Source organism: Alexandromys fortis, unplaced genomic scaffold (genome assembly GCF_014885135.2).
Source record: "Alexandromys fortis isolate MF-2015 unplaced genomic scaffold, M_Fortis_MF-2015_v1.1 scaffold_20, whole genome shotgun sequence".
In the NCBI taxonomy this organism is placed as follows: domain Eukaryota; kingdom Metazoa; phylum Chordata; class Mammalia; order Rodentia; family Cricetidae; genus Alexandromys; species Alexandromys fortis.
In genome coordinates, this window is record NW_026067903.1 from 4,824,033 (window position 1) to 4,842,475 (window position 18,443).

General features: G+C 37.3%; 1 protein-coding gene across 2 annotated transcripts in view; it reads right to left on the reverse strand.

The window, feature by feature from the left end:
• The window catches only part of Eif5b (eukaryotic translation initiation factor 5B), a 56,344-nt gene that overhangs the window by 33,874 nt on the left and 4,027 nt on the right, over positions 1–18,443 (reverse strand). For both annotated transcript variants that reach the window (XM_050134513.1, XM_050134512.1), the window contains exons 2-6: positions 7,082–7,207; positions 6,903–6,987; positions 5,461–6,121; positions 3,463–3,680; positions 2,769–2,919 (exon numbers count right to left, since the gene is read on the reverse strand). In XM_050134513.1, the coding sequence (XP_049990470.1) occupies positions 2,769–2,919; positions 3,463–3,680; positions 5,461–6,121; positions 6,903–6,987; positions 7,082–7,207 (1,241 nt within the window). The remainder of the gene's footprint in view (positions 1–2,768; positions 2,920–3,462; positions 3,681–5,460; positions 6,122–6,902; positions 6,988–7,081; positions 7,208–18,443) is intronic.

Genomic DNA, 18,443 nt, shown 5'->3' on the forward strand with positions numbered 1-18,443 from the left:
AAGGCAGATTGGGGAGGTAGTGGGGCGAGGAACACCAAGGCAGCCAGAAGGGAGAATGGCGAGGCAGTCGGGGACTGGTACAGACCTACAAGTGAATGGTTCCATACTGTAAATCCTCTTCTCTATTCCTATAACACACCCGAAAGACACTCAGAACTCCTTTTAGCTAACACGGGCATTCAATCTTGTCAGAAGTTTTATGATTCGGGCAACAGCAGGAATTATATGGTGTGGATTTTGAACAAAGTCAAAAATAAAACCGAGAATGATGTTTTTAACTTTAAAATATAAATATATGTATATACACATAGGTACTTATAAAGCCTAGAATTGCAAAGATCAGTGTTAAAACTCTGATAAGAGAAATATATAGCCTCTTTCTTTGGCTTAATACAGTAGACAGTACAGCTTCCCTTCCTTGTAGCGCATAACCACCAGGTAAAAAGCTTAAGTCAAATGAGGAAACTGCAGGCTAGATACCACCCCAGATTTACTCAACTGACTGTTCTTCCAGACAGGGATTCTTGAAATACTACACTCGTGATCGACACCAGCATTTGGCTTTTCTTTTGAAATCACACTCAAGTTCTCCAAGAGCTCTTTCCCGCAATGAACTTAGCAGCTGACTGAAAACCTGCAGTGATTTTCACAGAGATGATTAGAAAGGCCTGCAGACATCCAAGAACCCATTCTGGATCGAATAAGCAAGGGAATGGATGTGGTAACTTATTTCTACTTAATAAGCTATCTTTCAAAGACACAGTGAGCCAACACTAGAAGATCTTTTATTGAGATGATTCACAGGATTAGACTGCAGAGGGCCTTTCATATCAACTTAAGGAATGAAAACTTTCTATTTCTAGACAGCAGGGAACCAAAAGTTGTCAGGAGCATTATGAAGACTAAGAAGAGAGATCAAGGTCAGAGGTCCCTCTTGAGAAACTATCTTTCCCAAGAAGGTCCTAAAGACTGGTCCTTAATTTCCATCTAATTACATCTGTAGCTACTCCAAAAAATAACATTTCTTAGCCTGGAAAATTATTCTCTTTCTGTTCCATCAAATATCTTCTAAGGGCCTTAAGCTTTCTAGATAGTCACCAGTCAAATCTGATGATTGGGTATTAGCTATATACAAATGTACCCTCTAACACCACTGGTTTTAAAGCTATATCCCCAAATAAAAATAAATTTTCTGAAATTTAAGTACAAACATAATAAAGAATTCATCTCTAAGGGGAAAGAAACAATTTAAATTTCAGCTCTGAATGTTGAACAAACTGCTTAAGCTCAATACATCACCATTTCCTATGTATGATAGGATTCAAATGCTAAGATTTCTGAGGGAAAAGCAATCTCAAAGATCACCATAGTATCAGTTACGAGATACACAATAAACAAGCTACTAATATAATTCTAACGACGTCCCTTATGTGACGTGCTTACAGAGCAATCATGAGGATGTGAGTTCAGAACCCCAGCATTTACACTAAAGAACACTCAAACAAAAACTTTAGGTACAGTAGTGCACAGCTCTATATTAGGGAATATTATTTTAAGGTGTGTTGCTTTTGTTTATGATATATTTGTTTAACTCTGTGAGGCTGTGATTCTTTGCCTGTCTAAAACACCTGATGGCCTAATAAAAAGCTGAATGGCCAATAGCAAGGCAGAAGCAAAAATAGCAGGGCTAGTAGGCAGAGAGTACAAATAGAAGGAAAAAGGCAGAGGGGGAGGAGCAAGAAAACAAGAAGAGGAGGACATGAGGGGCCAGCCTCCCAGTTATACATCAAACCACAGAGAAAGAAGTAAAGAGACGTATATAGAAATACAGAAAGATAAAAGCTGTCAAGAAACAAGCCAAGCTAAGGCCAGGCATTCATAACTAAGAATAAGCATTTGTGTGTGATTTATTTGGGAGCTGGGTTGTAATCCCCTCAAAAAGCAAAAAACATCACATAACACCTATAACCACAGCACTTGGAGACCACAGGCAGGCAGGCTCTGGAGCTCACTGGCCACCCACTCTAATCAACTGATAAACTCCAGGTTCAGCCAAAGACCCTGTCCAAAAACAAGGTGGATAAGCAACTGAGAAAGTGTCAACCTCTGACCTCCATGAGCACACACGCTCATGGACCTACAAAAAACTTTTGAAAAGAATTGTTAGTAATAATATATATTCTTATTATGCTATATAAAATACTTATTTGGTACATATACAAATAATATGGGAGAAAAATATAAAATAAATATCTATGACTCACTCTACATAACCCCATTAAAAAAGACAAACTAAAAACCATGCTCGGAAGGGGTATAAAACAGAAACAAAGAAAGGTTGATAATTGGTGGAACTGGTTAAAAGGTCTCACTTTTTTTTTCTTTTTGTTTGTTTATTATGCAGTTTTCTGCCTGCATGCACACTTGCAGGCCAGAAGAGGGCACCAGATCCCATCATAGGTGGTTGTGAGCCACCATGTGGTTGCTGGGAATTGAACTCAGGACTTCTGGAAGAGCAGTGCCATCTTTCCAGCCCAAAAGGTCTCACTTTCATTTGTTTCTTGGAGGGAGGGCAAATTTCATGTAAATTCATCGCTTGCAGACAAATTTCCATCATAGTGGAAATCATTCTCCTCAACAACGACACTACATATCTATTCTTAACATTTTTACTTAGCTTTTTCATAGCTTCAATTCCACGCCCCTGAACTAAAGCTCCTGTATCAGGGATCTACCGCGTGAAAGAAGCTGTTAAGAGCATTACTTACCCTGAGCCTTGAGGTGTTGAAGGGTCGCTTCAGCTCTGGCTCTGGCTTCTCTTTGTGACTTAGTTAAAAGTTTCCCTTCTTTTTTTAAGCGTTCTTTTCTTTCTTTTTCTTTCTGCTTTTTCCTTTCTCTTTTTTCTTGCTCTAATCGTTCCTAAGCAAAAGTACATGGCATATAAAAATTCTATTAGCTGAATAAACCATAAAATTTAAAACAAGCAACACAAACTTCAAAGCTCTTGAGATTCATGCAAAATATTATTTTAGGAGACTTTTGAATGAAGATACTTAAATGTTGTACATTGTTCTTAAATAACACCAGGGTATATCATTAGCCATAAAACACATGCAATTCAGTCTGTACATGGGAAAATAAAGGTAAGATTTTCTTGTACCTCTTTCATCTTAATTATATCAGAGCAGTTGGTATAACTAAAATGCCCATAGAACTATGAATTTTTTTTTTCTTTTTGGTGTTTCGAGACAGGGTTTCTCTGTGGCTTTGGAGCCTGTCCTGGAACTAGCTCTGTAGACCAGGCTGGTCTGGAACTCACAGAGATCCGCCTGCCTCGGCCTCCCGAGTGCTGGGATTAAAGGAGTGAGACACCACTGCCCAGCAACTATGAATTTTTTAAATGTACATTAGAACAGATTTCAAGTAAAACTATCAGGTTTTTCAACTTCATGAAAAACATACCTCTTCTTTTCGTTTGGCTTCTAGTTCTTCAAGCCGCTTAATCCGTTCTTCCTCTTCTCTCTTTTGTCTCTCCTCCTCCTCTTTAAGCTTAGCCAAAGCTTCTTGTATAGCTTTAACAGTGGACTTGCTAGGGCCTTTCTTCTTCTCTTTCTCTTTCTCATCTTTTTCTGTTTTCTTTTTCTTCTTATCTTTTTTCTTTTTGTCTCCTTCATTGTCATCTACAAGAAAGAATGCAGGCAAAGCACTCAAGTTGTTTCCTCTGTCAACGAATAAAAGCTAGCCAGGATTCAGGGACCACCATGAGACAAGGCTTCTGACAGCAGTGCATAGTGGTGCCCTAAGATTGGGTGCCTCAGTTTATCAGTACCAAGTACATCAGGTATCACAGCTGTCCCACTGGGGCACCTGTAATGTTATCCAGATGAACCAAGACGACACACAGACATTATCAGCAGTAAAAAGGAGGCAGACACTACATTTGAGGTATCTCTCAGTCTGGGAATCACAACACATGTCTGAAATTCTAAAAAGTCAAATTAGCTTATGCCCATTTAGATGCTATAGCCATTTCATTTCTGTAAGAATGATAAAAACGATACCTGGAACATGGGGATACTGGAACAAAATATAAAAATCTAAAGAAATAAAATGGGTAATATTCCTGTGATAGTGTTTCTCCTCAAAATTCAGAAAATAAAAATTTCATGGGTAAAAACAGGTCACTTTCTTTTGACTAAATAAAAGCTTTATAGTCTAAGGAAAAATGACGATTTTTAAAAATCTAAACCACCTAATATATAGATATATTTATTCTAAGAGAAAGCAATCAGCTAGCATGTTTAGATTTCAATAACTGATCAGTTTATTTCAATTACCAAAAACAAAACAAAAAAGACAAAAGCGAGGCCAGTAACATGGCTCAGTAGGTAAATGTGACTGGTGTCAAGCCTGACAACCTATGTTTGATGCCTGGAACTAACATGGTAAATGGAGAGCTGACTTCTTCTAAAAATTGTACTCTGACCTCTGCACATACAATATGGCTTGTGTACACCCACACATAAAAACAAATAAATGAAATAAATTTGTTTTTATAAGATAAACAAAAATGTTTACTGTCACTTAAGTGATTTAAATAATTTAAGTTTCTTGATTTACTGTTTATTTTTCTATTTTACAAGTTAAACTGGGTTTTCTTTAATAGGAAAGAATTTAGAGCTATCATCTGACATGAGTTTTGGGGAGGAAATTTTTTCTTTGACCACTTTAGTCATCATTAACAGCAAAAACAGTCACAATAAAATGTTACTAAATTATTAGTATATAAATAAATAGCTTGGAGAAATGGTTTAATGAGCAAAGTGCTTGCCATGCAAACACGAGGAATTCAGATCATATCCCCAGCAACCACATAAAAAGCAGGCATGGCAGCATACATTTGTAAATCTAATCCATGGGAAGGGAGAGAAAGGCAAGGACCCTGAGGCTCGCTGACCAGCCAGCCTGGTTGAAAAACTATGTTGAGTGAAAAGATGGTAGATTATTTATCATGATTTCAGCATTTCTTAGCTGCTTGTAGTTCCTTGTGTACTGCTGAGGCATGGGCTTGTCCTGTCCCTTTATAGCATGCCTATCTGTTGCTGTCCTTATTCAACACACTTAGGCAATCATGTTGGTGAGACTTTATGAGTATAGTTTTTGACACTCCTGGGAGAGACAATCTCACTGCAATTAATGAAAAAAGAGAGGCCATGAATTTGAAAGAGAGCAAAGAGAGGTATATGGAAAGGCTTGGAAGGAAGAAAGAGAAGAGAGAAATGTCTTAAAATGTAGGATGGAGAGTGATAATGGTAGAGACCTAAAATCACCTCTGGTTTACATATCTGAATGCACAGGAGAGTGTACCCCCCACACACACATGTCACAAAATAATGTACAGTACAATGATCACAATTTAGATCAGATATGAGCCAAAGGCTTTTGTGGTTATTTACCAACCTTCTATAGCTGCAGGAATGTCTCCTTTCTCCTCAGAGGCAGCTCCTGCATCAAGAGCCACTTTTGATTTCAAACCTTCGTCTTCAGATCTCTTCTGAGGTTCTTTCTGTTTATTCTGGTCCTTTTTACCTTTTTCTAGCTCTTCTTTTTCTTTCAGCTTTCGTAATTTTGCTTTTTCTTCATCTCTCTTTTTTTTCTCGCGCTCTTTCTTTTCTGCCTTCTTCTGGGCCACTGTCTTAATTTTGAAGGAGTCATCATCTTCATTCCCACTCTCTACGTTAGGAAGGGGCTTGTTTTTCTGATTTTTTTTCTGTCCTTTTTTGGACTGTAAAAATTCATCTGACTCACCACCACTTTCACCAGAAGAGTTTACTCTAGAACGTTCTTTACTTCTTTTACTATTATCTTCATCCTCCTCTGACCCATCCCATTTTTTATTTGATTTTTGAGCTTTTTTAGCTTTTTTAGAAAGTTTATTAGAATCATCATCATCATCACTTCCAGAGAATATTTCCACTTTAGGTTTTGCAGACTTTTTTGATTTTGAATCCTTATCTTCTAATTCTTCACTATCATCATCAAAACTTGTTTTTTTGCCCTTCTGTCCTTTCTTCTTTTTATCTTGTTTTGAGGCAGATTCCTCTTCATTGTTTTCTGTAAGCTAAAAAAGTTTCCCATATTAGAAATATCAACAGATTGTCAACCCTTAAAAATAACCAGGACCCCCTCAGAATAAAGTGCTTCCCTCATGACACACTTTTAATACATTTTATGGAAGCATGATTATTTTTGTATTGTTTTATAAAATATAAAAAAAGTATGGGGTTGGAGAGACCGCTAAGCAGTTAAGAGCAATTGTTGCTCTTGCACAGGATCCAGGTTTGGTCCCCACACCCACATGTCAGCTCACAACCATCTGTAACTCCAGCTCCAAGGATCTGACGCCTTCTCTTCTGACCTTTGTGAGCACCAGGCACATACATGGTGCACATACACATATGCAGGCAAAACACTCATACAAATAAAATAAATAAATCTAAAAAGAAAAAAATTCAACCACACAATAGACACTAGTGTAGGCCTGTTATACAAATCACATTCACCATACATCTCAAAATCCACGTGCCCTTAAACAATAATGAAAAATACATAGAAAATTGAAGGTGGAGGAGGGCAATGTCATCACTGTCCCCAAATGTACAAGTTTTATCAAGAGGCAATACAACATTAAGTACCTCTACATTCCCAAAAAGTGTTATTTATATCTGTCAAAGGTTTTAAAAAACAAAATAGCTTCTTTCAGACAACTTGGTTCCTCCCTTTGACCTGTTTTATAGAAGCTATTAACATATATAAACAATCACATGATTCTCCATGCAACTGCCAAAACATCAGTAGGAAGAAAACACTGAGCAGGAGGCACAAATGGTAACATCTTTCACCTTGACTGGAGCAGCTTCTCTGTCAGGTCTGATGCCTTGGGCTTCCAGAGACAATTCTTCAAGTTCTCTCAGAATATCATTCTCACTAGAAAAGGAGTAAAATACATTTTGAAGCACTGGAATCGTTAGATGACTCCAATATCCAAGATATAAAAAAATGAATGCTTTTTAAAACATACTCAAAGTCTTGCTTCTTTTTCTCCTTTTTCTTCTTTCCCTTTGATTTCTGAGGCTCCTGTTCCTTGGCAGCACCAGCTCCTTCTATTTCTGCAGCCAAGGCGCCAAAATCAGTATCATCCTTGGTACTAAATAAAAACAAACACAAAATGTTACTCAACAGTAAATCTATCAGTTCTCTTACACAGACACTTCCTTGGTATTTGTGCACCCTATACATATTAGTAACACAGAAAAAGACTCTTCAAGTCCTCTCATAACAATATGGTTACATACTTACCAAACTCTGTCTTCCTCCATAAAGGTCAGGATACCAAAACCAGAAGGTATGAATGAAGAGCCCTAACCCTAAAACACATAAGCAAACACCCTAGGCAATGAAGGAAAATAAGTAACTTCCATAGATAATAAACGTGTGTGTCTGTCTATGCGCATACACCTAAATGCAGTTTTATAAAATACCAAAGAACCAAAGTATAAAACAGGCCTTATTCTTTGGTTATTAGTTACAACACCTAAATGTTTGAACACTTTTACATTTTTCACTTAAAACAGCAAAAATTAGAAAGTTCAGAAGAACCTGAGAAACCAACTAGTCTATTATCCAATTTTACTAGTGGACAACACTGGAATGCACAAAGACTCGAATGCCTTAAGGAAACCATGACTGCACATACAAATTTACATGAGTTAAGTATGGATTACTAAATAAAACACTTAGCACACACACGTATACACACTCAGACACACACGTGCCCAATCCAGAACCAAAGCTACTTTCAATCTTTCACATTTGTTAAAGATTATATATATATACATACATAAATACATGTATGTCTGCAGGCCAGAGGAGGGTACCTGATCCCATTATAGATGGTTGTGAGCCATCATGTGGCTGCTGGGAATTGAGCTCAGGACCTCTGGAAGAGCAGCCAGTGCTCTAAAGCTCTAAGCCCCACTCTTTCACATTTTTGACTCCAGTCTACATCCTCACCTATCTTATTTGGAGTAACCAAAGTCCCCATCAAGTTCAAATCTACAGAAAACCAAGGTCAGTCATTCTGAAATGTACAAGTACAAAACAGTATGTTAAATTCATCTGAATGACACATTAAGACTGCAACAGATGAGAACTGGAGAGACGGCTCAGCAGTAAGAACACTGGCTGCTCTTCCAGAGGTCCTGGGTTCAATTCCTAACACCCACCTATAACTCCAATTCCAAATGATCCAATTTCCTCTTCTGGCCTACTCCAATACTAGGGACTCATGGGGTGTACAAACATACATGCAGGCAAAATACTTATACACATAAAATAAAGTACTATTTTTAAAGAAGATATTAAATAGAGGAACACCTTTATTGTTTAATCTGTTAAAGAGAACTTTTGAAGAAAAATAAACTTCCTATACAATGAAAAGACTATAACAAAATATTAACAATACAGAATTTAACTTCAAGAAACTTACTAAAGTGGATAGCAAACTGTAAATCAAGAAATAAAGGAATTTAATGTTTTTATGAATAGCTGAACAGAACTAAAATGTCTCACTGGACACTTGACTCTGAACAGTTTGCACATCTAAAATGGGGAAGTCAGACCCTGGTAAAGCAGTTTGAAAACAAGCAACATAGTAGAGAAAGAAGTTACCACGGCAAAGAGGATGGTACAGCAGGCACAGCCCAACTACTAGGAAGTAAGAGAACCAGTGAGGGAGCTTGGGTAAGTAACTACTATAGTAAGAACATAATGGGTACCTGACTTGTATCAATGCAAGCAAGATTCAAGTCTTATAAACATAAAGTGGACGGAATTGGTAACACTTAAAACTAGATGTATACAAAAAGCAGTATGGAAATACAAAAGACTACGTTCAGGTCATGTCAGATAATAAGAATCTAAGGATAGCCCAGGGCAACCAAGAGTTGCCCTAAAGGAACCTATGCCAATATTTCACATTACAACAGTTTCTGGAAACTAAGAGAAAAGGAAGATTGATGGTTGGCTCTTCACCTGCAAAATATTGCCAGCCCTCACATGAACTATATTTGCCCCATCTAAAGACCATGAGGGATTTTCTTTGTTTCACTATCATTCCAGAGTATTCATCAAAAAATATTCCTACAGTATAGTACATATAACTACCTTTGTATGGTATCAAGTCTAAAAGACTTCTGGCTAATAATAAAAGATTAATAGTTTCTGAATGCTTACCAAACATCAAGCATTGTGATAACCAATTGTCACACATACTAGACATTCTCTCTTAATACTACTAGCATTTTATGAAGTGAAGCGTAAATATGATAAGCAGGAAGGCCACATAATTACAAAGCACACCTTGCCCCCCATCACAAGCTCAAACTATTGTTTTCATTAAAAAAAGAGGAAGTAATTTAGCTTCTGATTTTTCAGTAAACTCAAACACAGCTATATCCATCAAGTACAATACGATTAAGTCTTAGCCTGAACACTTCCAAAGCATTCTTTCAATATATAATAGGAATTGAACACGATGCCATGTATCTTCAGCCCTATTTGTATTTTTAAAACTTTGGATTTACTATGCCTAGCTCAGGCTGGCCTCAAACCTGTGATTCTGTCTCAGCCTTCTAAGTAGATCAGAATATGACATTACTACACTCAGTCAATGTATACATGGAACACCAAACAACTTAGAACAGTCAATAGATACTGAAGAGCAAAGCTGGAGAATTCATTACCTAAACACAAAACACAAAATTTGTTGACCCTGAAGCTTGGCAACGAGATTTTAAACACAAAAAGCATAAGTCATGAAAGAAAAATAACAAGACTTTATTAAAATTAAACACTTCTGAAGAAGATACTATTAAAAATTGAAAACACAAATGGGAACAATATTTGCAAAATGCTATGTTGTTAATACTTGTATCTAAAATATACAAAGAACTCTTAAGAGCACCCAACTAAATATGGGCAAAAGATAAGAAATTATGCTGCCAAAAAGAAACACTGCAAAAGATGTAAATAAAAACAAAAGCTCAATAAAGGAAAAATCAAATTGAAACAAGGAGATGGCATTCTACACCTATTCCAAAGGCTAAAATGCAAGTAACTGAAGAGTAACAGTTGCTGACAAAAACACAAAAATGGCTGATTCTCTGGCTGATATAAGACACAGGGGCTGGAGAGATGGCTCAGTGGTTAAGAGCATTGCCTGCTCTTCCAAAGGTCCTGAGTTCAATTCCCAGCAACCACATGGTGGCTCACAACCATCTGTAATGAAGTCTGGTGCCCTCTTCTGGCCTGCAGACACAATACATAATAAATAAAATCTTAAAAAGAAAAAAAAAAGTTAAGCTAAGCACCTTGGAGCACCAGAAAGTAAGAAATAGACTAAACAAAACTGAGAAAATTCAACACATAAACACACAGAATTCTGGGCATGTGACACCAAAAATATGAACAACTCAAAGAGCCCCCAATGACCAATGAAAACAGCAAATTAGTTAAATGGAGCAACAAATTAAGCACAGTATTAAAAGTCAAGGGCTGGTGGAATAGCTCATTGGTTGCAAAAGCATACACCTGTGAGACCTGAGATTTGATCCCTAGGACTACAAACCAGCAAAGAAATCTGACTTACATGAAAAAAGTAAAATAATAGCCACTAGTTCATGCTAAGCAATAAACAAATGGGTAAAAGAGTAAGAAACAAATTTGTTAAACAAGCTACATAAAACTTCACAATCCAGGAGGAAGAACATAATTGTCCACTCTTAATACTGTGGTTCGTGCACAATGACTTCCTTCCACAGACTAAATATGGAAAGAAAAGAAAGATTTTCCAGAGTAGAAACTGACAAATACTAGCTTGGTCAAATTACCAACATCAACAAGATACTGAAATCTGTTCAACTATGATAGATAAATGAGCCTCAAGAAAATTTGCCACAAAACATGTGGTACAAATTTAATAAAGTCCGTAAAATCAAAAGAAATCAAAGCAAATTCAGCATTACAGTTAATTTGCAGTAGTTTCTTAATTGTAAAAGTACACCATGCTAATATGTTAATAGGCTGTGGTGGTTTTAATGAGATGTGCCCCCACAGGCTGGCATCTTTGAATACTTGGTCCCCAGTTAGTGGAACTGTTTGGGAAAGATTAGGCCTTACTGGGGGGGGGGGGGTCAGTGGGAGCAGGCTTTGAGAGTTCACAAGACTTGCAGCATTTTAAATTAGTTCTCTCTGTCTCCTGTGAGCTTTGAGTTGTTCCTACTGCCATGAGTTTGCTTCACTGTCATGGACTCTAATTCTCTGACACCATAAGCCCAATTAAATGACCTTTTTTAAGTTGCCTTGGTCATGGTGTTTTAACAACAGCAATAGAGAAGTAAGTAATACACGGGGAAAAGTCAATATATACAGAGATTCTGCACTATCATTACCAACTTTTCTTTAATTCTAAAGTTATCTTAAGATTTTTATTTTTAATTATGTGTACGTATGTGCATGCACATGCACGTGTGTGCAGGTATGTGCATATTATGTAGGTACTAACAGAGACCAAGAGAGCACTGGATCCCTTATATCTGGAGCTATAGGTGTTTATACAGTAAACACTCTTTTAACTCCTGAGTCATCTCTCCAGCTCAAAGTTAACTTTTAAAAACTCACCTGAAGAGGTAAAAGCCACCATGTCATTTATATCAACTTCAAAGCAAATGAAAATGTTAAATTGAGCAAAATGTGCACACAACTTGTATGTTAAAAACTAAAAAATGATGATGAAAGAAATATGAAGAGAGATAAATAGAAATCATATTCATTGATTGAAGACTCAACAATACAGGAAAATTCTCTCCAAAATTACATACAGGGTTAATGAAAACCCCAGCAAGAGTTTTTAAGACACAGCCAGTAGAGTAAACTATAAAATTTATACGTGAAGGCAAACAACTTAGAATAGCTAAGAAAAATTTTTTCATTTGTAAGAAAATAAGGTGGGACGCATCATTTTACCAAATTTCAGGGCTTACAATGTAGCTAAAATAACCAAAACTACACTGACATACTGATAAAACACGGATCACTCGAACAGAAGAGAAAAACCAAAAATAGCCACTGAAGTGGCCTCCACAGAAGTATGGCTACCCTCTATGTACAAAGTGCAAAGCCATTTAAAGTGAGGCTAACCTTCCCCACACAAGAGCTGGTGCAAAAAGAACTGCAGTCTCAGGATTTGTATGAGTAAGCACACTGCAAATTTAAAATACAGAACCTCTGGGGAAAATACAGGGGAAAAAACAAATTCAAAACTTTTTTTTTTTTCTTTTTTGGATTTTCGAGACAGGGTTTCTCTGAAGCTTTTTGGTTCCTGTCCTGGAACTAGCTCTTCTAGACCAGGTTGGCCTCGAACTCACAGAGATCCGCCTGCTCTGCCTCCCAAGTGCTGGGATTAAAGGTGTGTGCCACCACCGTCCGGCAATTAAAAACTTTTGTAGTTGGAAAGATCATAGAAGTGGGATGAAGAACACGAGCTCCAGATTTGGGTGGGGCGGGGTGATTGCAAAGCACATAATCTGAAAAAGAGCTAATTCTAGAACGTTTTTCAGAAACCCTCAAAACAATAACAAAAACCCAAATAATCCAACTGGAAAGTAAAATAAAAGGTATAAAAAGACATTCTATTTAAGAGGATATATAGGTGGCAAATTAAAGGCACTCTACATTAGTTGATTTGGGAAATGAAAGTTAAACTCATGTACACCAATCAGAATGCCACACTTCCAAAGTGATAACAATGCTGGTAGAAATAGAACTGGGAAGTTTAGACACAGGTGGCAGAATGCCATGGCCACTCTGAAAAAAAAAGTCCATCCGTGTTGTGTGTGTGTGTGTGTATAAAATGCAAATAATGTATATGTCCTTTAGTAGGTGAATGGTTAAACAAACTATGGCTTATTAACACACATATAAAACACTAGTCAGCAATAAAATAAAACAAACTATGATATGTGCAACAAGTTAGATGGATTTCAAGACAATAAGGATGAGTTGAAAGAAACAACCCCTCCACCCAAAAATTAAACTCATCCATTCACCGCTCCATTTATACAACATTCTTTAAAGAACAAAATTTTAGAAATATAAAACAGATCTGTGGTTTAGCATAGGTAGGGTATGCTGTATAACATGGAGAATATAACCAATCCCAGCAGAGATACTCTCTTTATCTTAACTGTATATGATAATGTAAATGACAACAAACACACAAGAATATAAATGAAACCAAGCACACATGATTATATTATCCCAATTATATTAAGAATTCTTACGATTTGACAATAAAAAGACAGCCGATTGAGAACTGGACAAATCACTCCCAGAGACATGCAGTCAAAGATCTATAAGGGTCAAAAGAACATATTACTAGAGAATGAGAATCATATCCACAGTGGAAGCTGAGCATGATGATGAACACCTGTAATCCCAGAATTCAGGAAGCTGAGGCAAGAGAACCTGGGGTCCTAAGTCCTAAACTATACCCTGATGCAAATAAAAACCACAATTTACTAACCAAACTCCACTGCCACCACTACACACAGCCACTAAGTTGGCTATTTAAAGAGAGAGGAGGAAGGAGGGGAGGGAAGGAGGGAAGGAGGAAGGAAAAGAAGGAGGGAGGCTACAAAGCTGTTGGCAAGTATATATAAGAAACTGGAGTTCTTTACGTAGCTGATGATGGTACAGGTCATGCCTAAATACATAATCAACCTGAAAACAAAACAGGTGTTCAGACAAACATCTATAGACAAATGTTCATATCAACATCATGTACATTTATCAAAGGAATGCCCACAAATGGATGGGATCCATATATACACAGAGCAATGGAATATTATTCAGCCATAAATGAGGCACTGATGCAATCTACAACCTTGATCACCCAAAATACTACACCAAGTAAAAAAACTGAGATACAAAAGGTCACACTATGAGATATGATTCCATAAATATGAAATATGCAGAATACATAAGCAAAGGATAGAAATAAATGGAGAGAAGAGGGAATGTTTGTGTATTGGGCAGAGGATCTCTTTTCAGGGTGACTGTTTTGGATCTACACTGCAGATGATTACACAATCCTGGGAATATATTAAATGCTACCAACTACACATTTAAGACTGATACTTCTATGCTAAGTGAACTTCATCTCAAGCATAGCCACAAAACTGATTACATATTTCACAGCACTTGGAGACAAATAGTTTCTTCATCATTCTGACTAGTGATCTTATAGGTCTGCACAGAGAAGCAGAGTGCAGAGCACACCTGAAACTGAGGAGCTTCTTTACCTTCCCCCATTATAACAGGCTGAGGTAAGCAAGCTTAAAAAAACAAAAAAAACTAGAGAAAAGATTCACGCAATTAAAAAAACAGCAATAATTTTAGTCAGCTGGTTATAATTTTAAGGTAACTTTTAAAGTTATAAGCTACAAAAGGAACACAGCATAATTCATTTACATGTTCAAACAAAAATGAAAAGCTATTCTCAAGCTGAACTGGAATTCTGAATATGGAATGATGTTAGCGTTTAGAGAACCTGTGATCACTGTACCGGACAGGGTGGGTGAATTCTTATATAGGAAAGCATTAGTGAAGCTGAGATAGGTAGACTGTTGTGAGTGCAAGTTCAGTCAGAGCTAAAGAATGAAACCCTGTACAGGGAGTTTATTACACCACCCCCTACTTTTCTATGCGCTTGAATAATTTTTTACAATCGAGCCCTAAATTTTCATTTTTGAAAAGCTGTGAGTTGTGAGCTAGGGATGTAGCTCAGTGGTAGCACACTTGCCAAGCCAGTGTAAAGCCTAGGGTTCAATCTCCAGCACTGAGAATAAATCCTTCTGAGACAAGAACAAACACTGGTCTAACACTTTTTACTCAATTTCTAGAGCTTGAGGAGATAATAGAGTCCTAATAACTCATTTTACAACTTTCATTGGTGTTAACAGTCTAAAAGAGGAGCTCACTTAACATAATTATATTTACATGAGAGCAAACAAGTTCTAAGAGAACAATAGAAAATTCATCTATATATGCCTGTATTTTTGTTTGTTTGCTTTTGGTTTTTTGATTTGTTTTGTTTTTTGAGATAGCGTTTCTCTGTAGCTTTGTGGCCTGTCCTGGAACTAGCTCTTGTAGACCAGGCTGTCTTCAAACTCACAGAGATCCGCCTGCCTCTGCCTCCCAAGTGCTGGGATTAAAGGCATGTGCCACCACTGCCCGGCTATGCCTGTATCTAAGTTCAGTCCTAACAAAAACCTTTTAAGGAAGGTAACATCCAACCTTAATAAAAGTAAGTAGTCTAGACTAGGGATGGGGAAATACGTGTTAAAGTAGTAAAACCTATAATACATAAATACGTAAGCAAGCAGACTGCATTTATCATGCAATATCATACACGTACAGAACTGTACAGCTCTACTTTTGTATGACTCTAGTTTATACCAGGGATATTTACAAACAAGCACTGGTACCACACTACAAGCCTTTGAGATAAAAGAACTCTGTTCCACTGCAGTCTTAAAGGACCACAGTTACATATTCAGTAATGATGGAGGTGGGTCTTTATTTATCTGTTGTTTTTATTGGTTAATTAATAAACTGCTTGGCCCTAATAGGACAAAAAATTAGGTAGGCGAAGTAGACAAAACAAAATGCTGGGGGGAAAAAAGCCGAGTCAGACAGTCGCCATGATTTACCCACTCCAGACAGACGCAGGTTAAGATCTTTCCTGGTAAGCCATCTCGTGGGCTACACAGATTATTAAAAATGGGTTAGATCAATATGTAAGAGCTAGCCAATAAGAGGCTGGAACTAATGGGCCAGATAATGTTTAAAAGAATACAGTTTCCATGTAATTATTTCGGGGCATAAGTTAGCCATGCGGGCGGCCGGGTGCCGGGGACGCAGCCCCGCCGCCGCTCATATTACTACACAGTAAGCATACTACTGGTCAAAATGTAGAAGGAATCATGACTTCACATCATCAACCACAAGCAATATTAAGTGACTCTAGAGTTGCACATTATCGGCTACATGTGATGATACAGATGATACAGTTGAGGCAGGAAGATGCTGCAAATTAGAGTCAAGCTTGAGCTACATACCTAGCCCTACATAGCAAGATCCTATCTCAAAACAATAACAACCAAAGAGACATGTCAAAATTATTTTTTTTGTTTTTTTTTTTACCCAATTTTATTTACCAAATGAGAGACTTAAAACAACTATATAAAAGTAAAAGATATGTTCATCAGTGTGGTGGTTTGAATAAGAATGGCCCCCATGGGGAAAAAAAAAAAGAAAAAAATAATGGCCCCCATGAGCTCATAAATGTGAATGCTTGGTCCCTAGTTGGCAGAACTGTTGTGAGAAGGAGAAGGGTATCACTAGAAATAAACTTTGAGGCTTCATACCAGGCCTTGCCTGTCTCTGTCTCTCTCTCTCTCTCTGCCTAGTTGCCTTAACATGTAAGCTCTCAGCTACTATAGCACAATGCCTGCCTGCCACCATGCTCTCAACTTATCCTCTAAAACTGTAAGCAAGACCCTGATCAAATGCTTCCTTTTATATGTTACCTTGGTCACGGTGCCTCTTCATAAGCAATAGAAAAGTTACTAAGACAGTCAGTAATGCTCCATCAACCAAATTCTACCAACCATGACCAAGTAAGATTACTCTATCTCATAATTGCAAAGCTAATTCAGCATACCAAAAAGAGAAAAACCATAAACTACCACATGCATAAAAGACAAACACATGAAACTTCAGTGTTACAAAGGATATTATCAAGAAAATAGAGCTAAGGGTATAGGTATGGGTCAGGTCCTAGGCTCAAGCCCCAAACAACAAAAGGGGGTAACGGATGATAGGATAGTTCTTTTAGTCACTTATCTCTTCCTCCCAGAGCACAAACTAGTTACACTATAGGTTCTATATTGAGTGTGTTAATTAAAATTATACTCTGGTAACTACTAAGGCAAACAGTGTAAGTGATAATTTCAATAGACACTGCTTAATAAAAATCCAGTATATTTTTTTAACTATAATCCCTTTTTATTTTTTATTTTATTTTGGTTTTTTGAGACAGGGTTTCTCTGTAGCTTTGGAGCCTGTCCTGGAACTAGCTCTTGTAGACCAGGCTGGCCTCAAACTCACAAAGATCCACCTGCCTCTGCCTTCCGAGTGCTGGGATTAAAAGTGTGCGCCACCACAGCCCATCTCCTTTTTTTTTTAATTATTTTTATTTACTATTCTTGGTTTTTTATTTTTGTTTTTCGAGACAGGGTTTCTCTGTGTAGCCCTGGCTGTCCTGGAACTAGCTCTGTAGACCAGGCTGGTCTCGAACTCACAGAGATCCACCTGTCTCTGCCTCCACAGTGCTAGGATTTAGGCACGAGTCACTGCAGCTTACTATTTGTTTTTTTAGACAGAGTCTCACTGTGTAGTTCTGACTGGCTTGGAATCACAGAGATCAGCTTGTCTCTTCCTCTTCAGTGCTAGGACTAAAGGCTTGAGCCACCATGCTAGACATTTTTACTGTACTCTCTTAACAGAGCCTATCTGCTGCAAGGCAAAGTCATTTGCAGGTCACTTTAGAGGCTAGAGAGGTAGCTCGGGGTTTGAGAGAGCTTGCTGCTCTTGCAGAGGACCAGACACAATTCCTGGCATCAATGTCAGGCAGCTTCACAAGCACCTGTAACTCCACCGTTAGCAAATCGGATGCACTATGGCGCACATTCTCACTCATGCATCCATAAATAAAATTGCAAACAAAATTTTAAAAGGGTAAGTCATGAAAATTATTAGATTACACATGTTTTCCTTTTTATTACCATCTAAACAAATATAAATTATTTTTTAAAAAGACAGTTCAAATATATGCAATTTCTATCATACTATGGGAACTACAGGATGTCTTCTTATCCAAAGGCTAGTAACCAAAAATTTTAGATTTCAAGTTTTACAGTACCTGAATACATACAAAAGGAGATGCAACACAAGTCTGAACACTAAACTCACATATGTTTCATATGTATCAGTATGAAGGCAAGTTATACATTGTTTTGGGCACACCTTCATTTCGACTATAACACATGACATGACATCAAGTATGGAACTTTCTATTTGTGGTATGCTGGTACTGAGAATTTTTTGGATTTTGAAGTAGCTGGGATTTCAAACTTTTACCATTTAAAGATGTTCAGCTTCTTTTACGAAAGGCTTTGTACTAATAATGCCCCACAACCACAGATCTTTCTGGAACAATTTTCTTAAGCAGCTCACATTTTCTACTTTAGCTTTATGTAGGT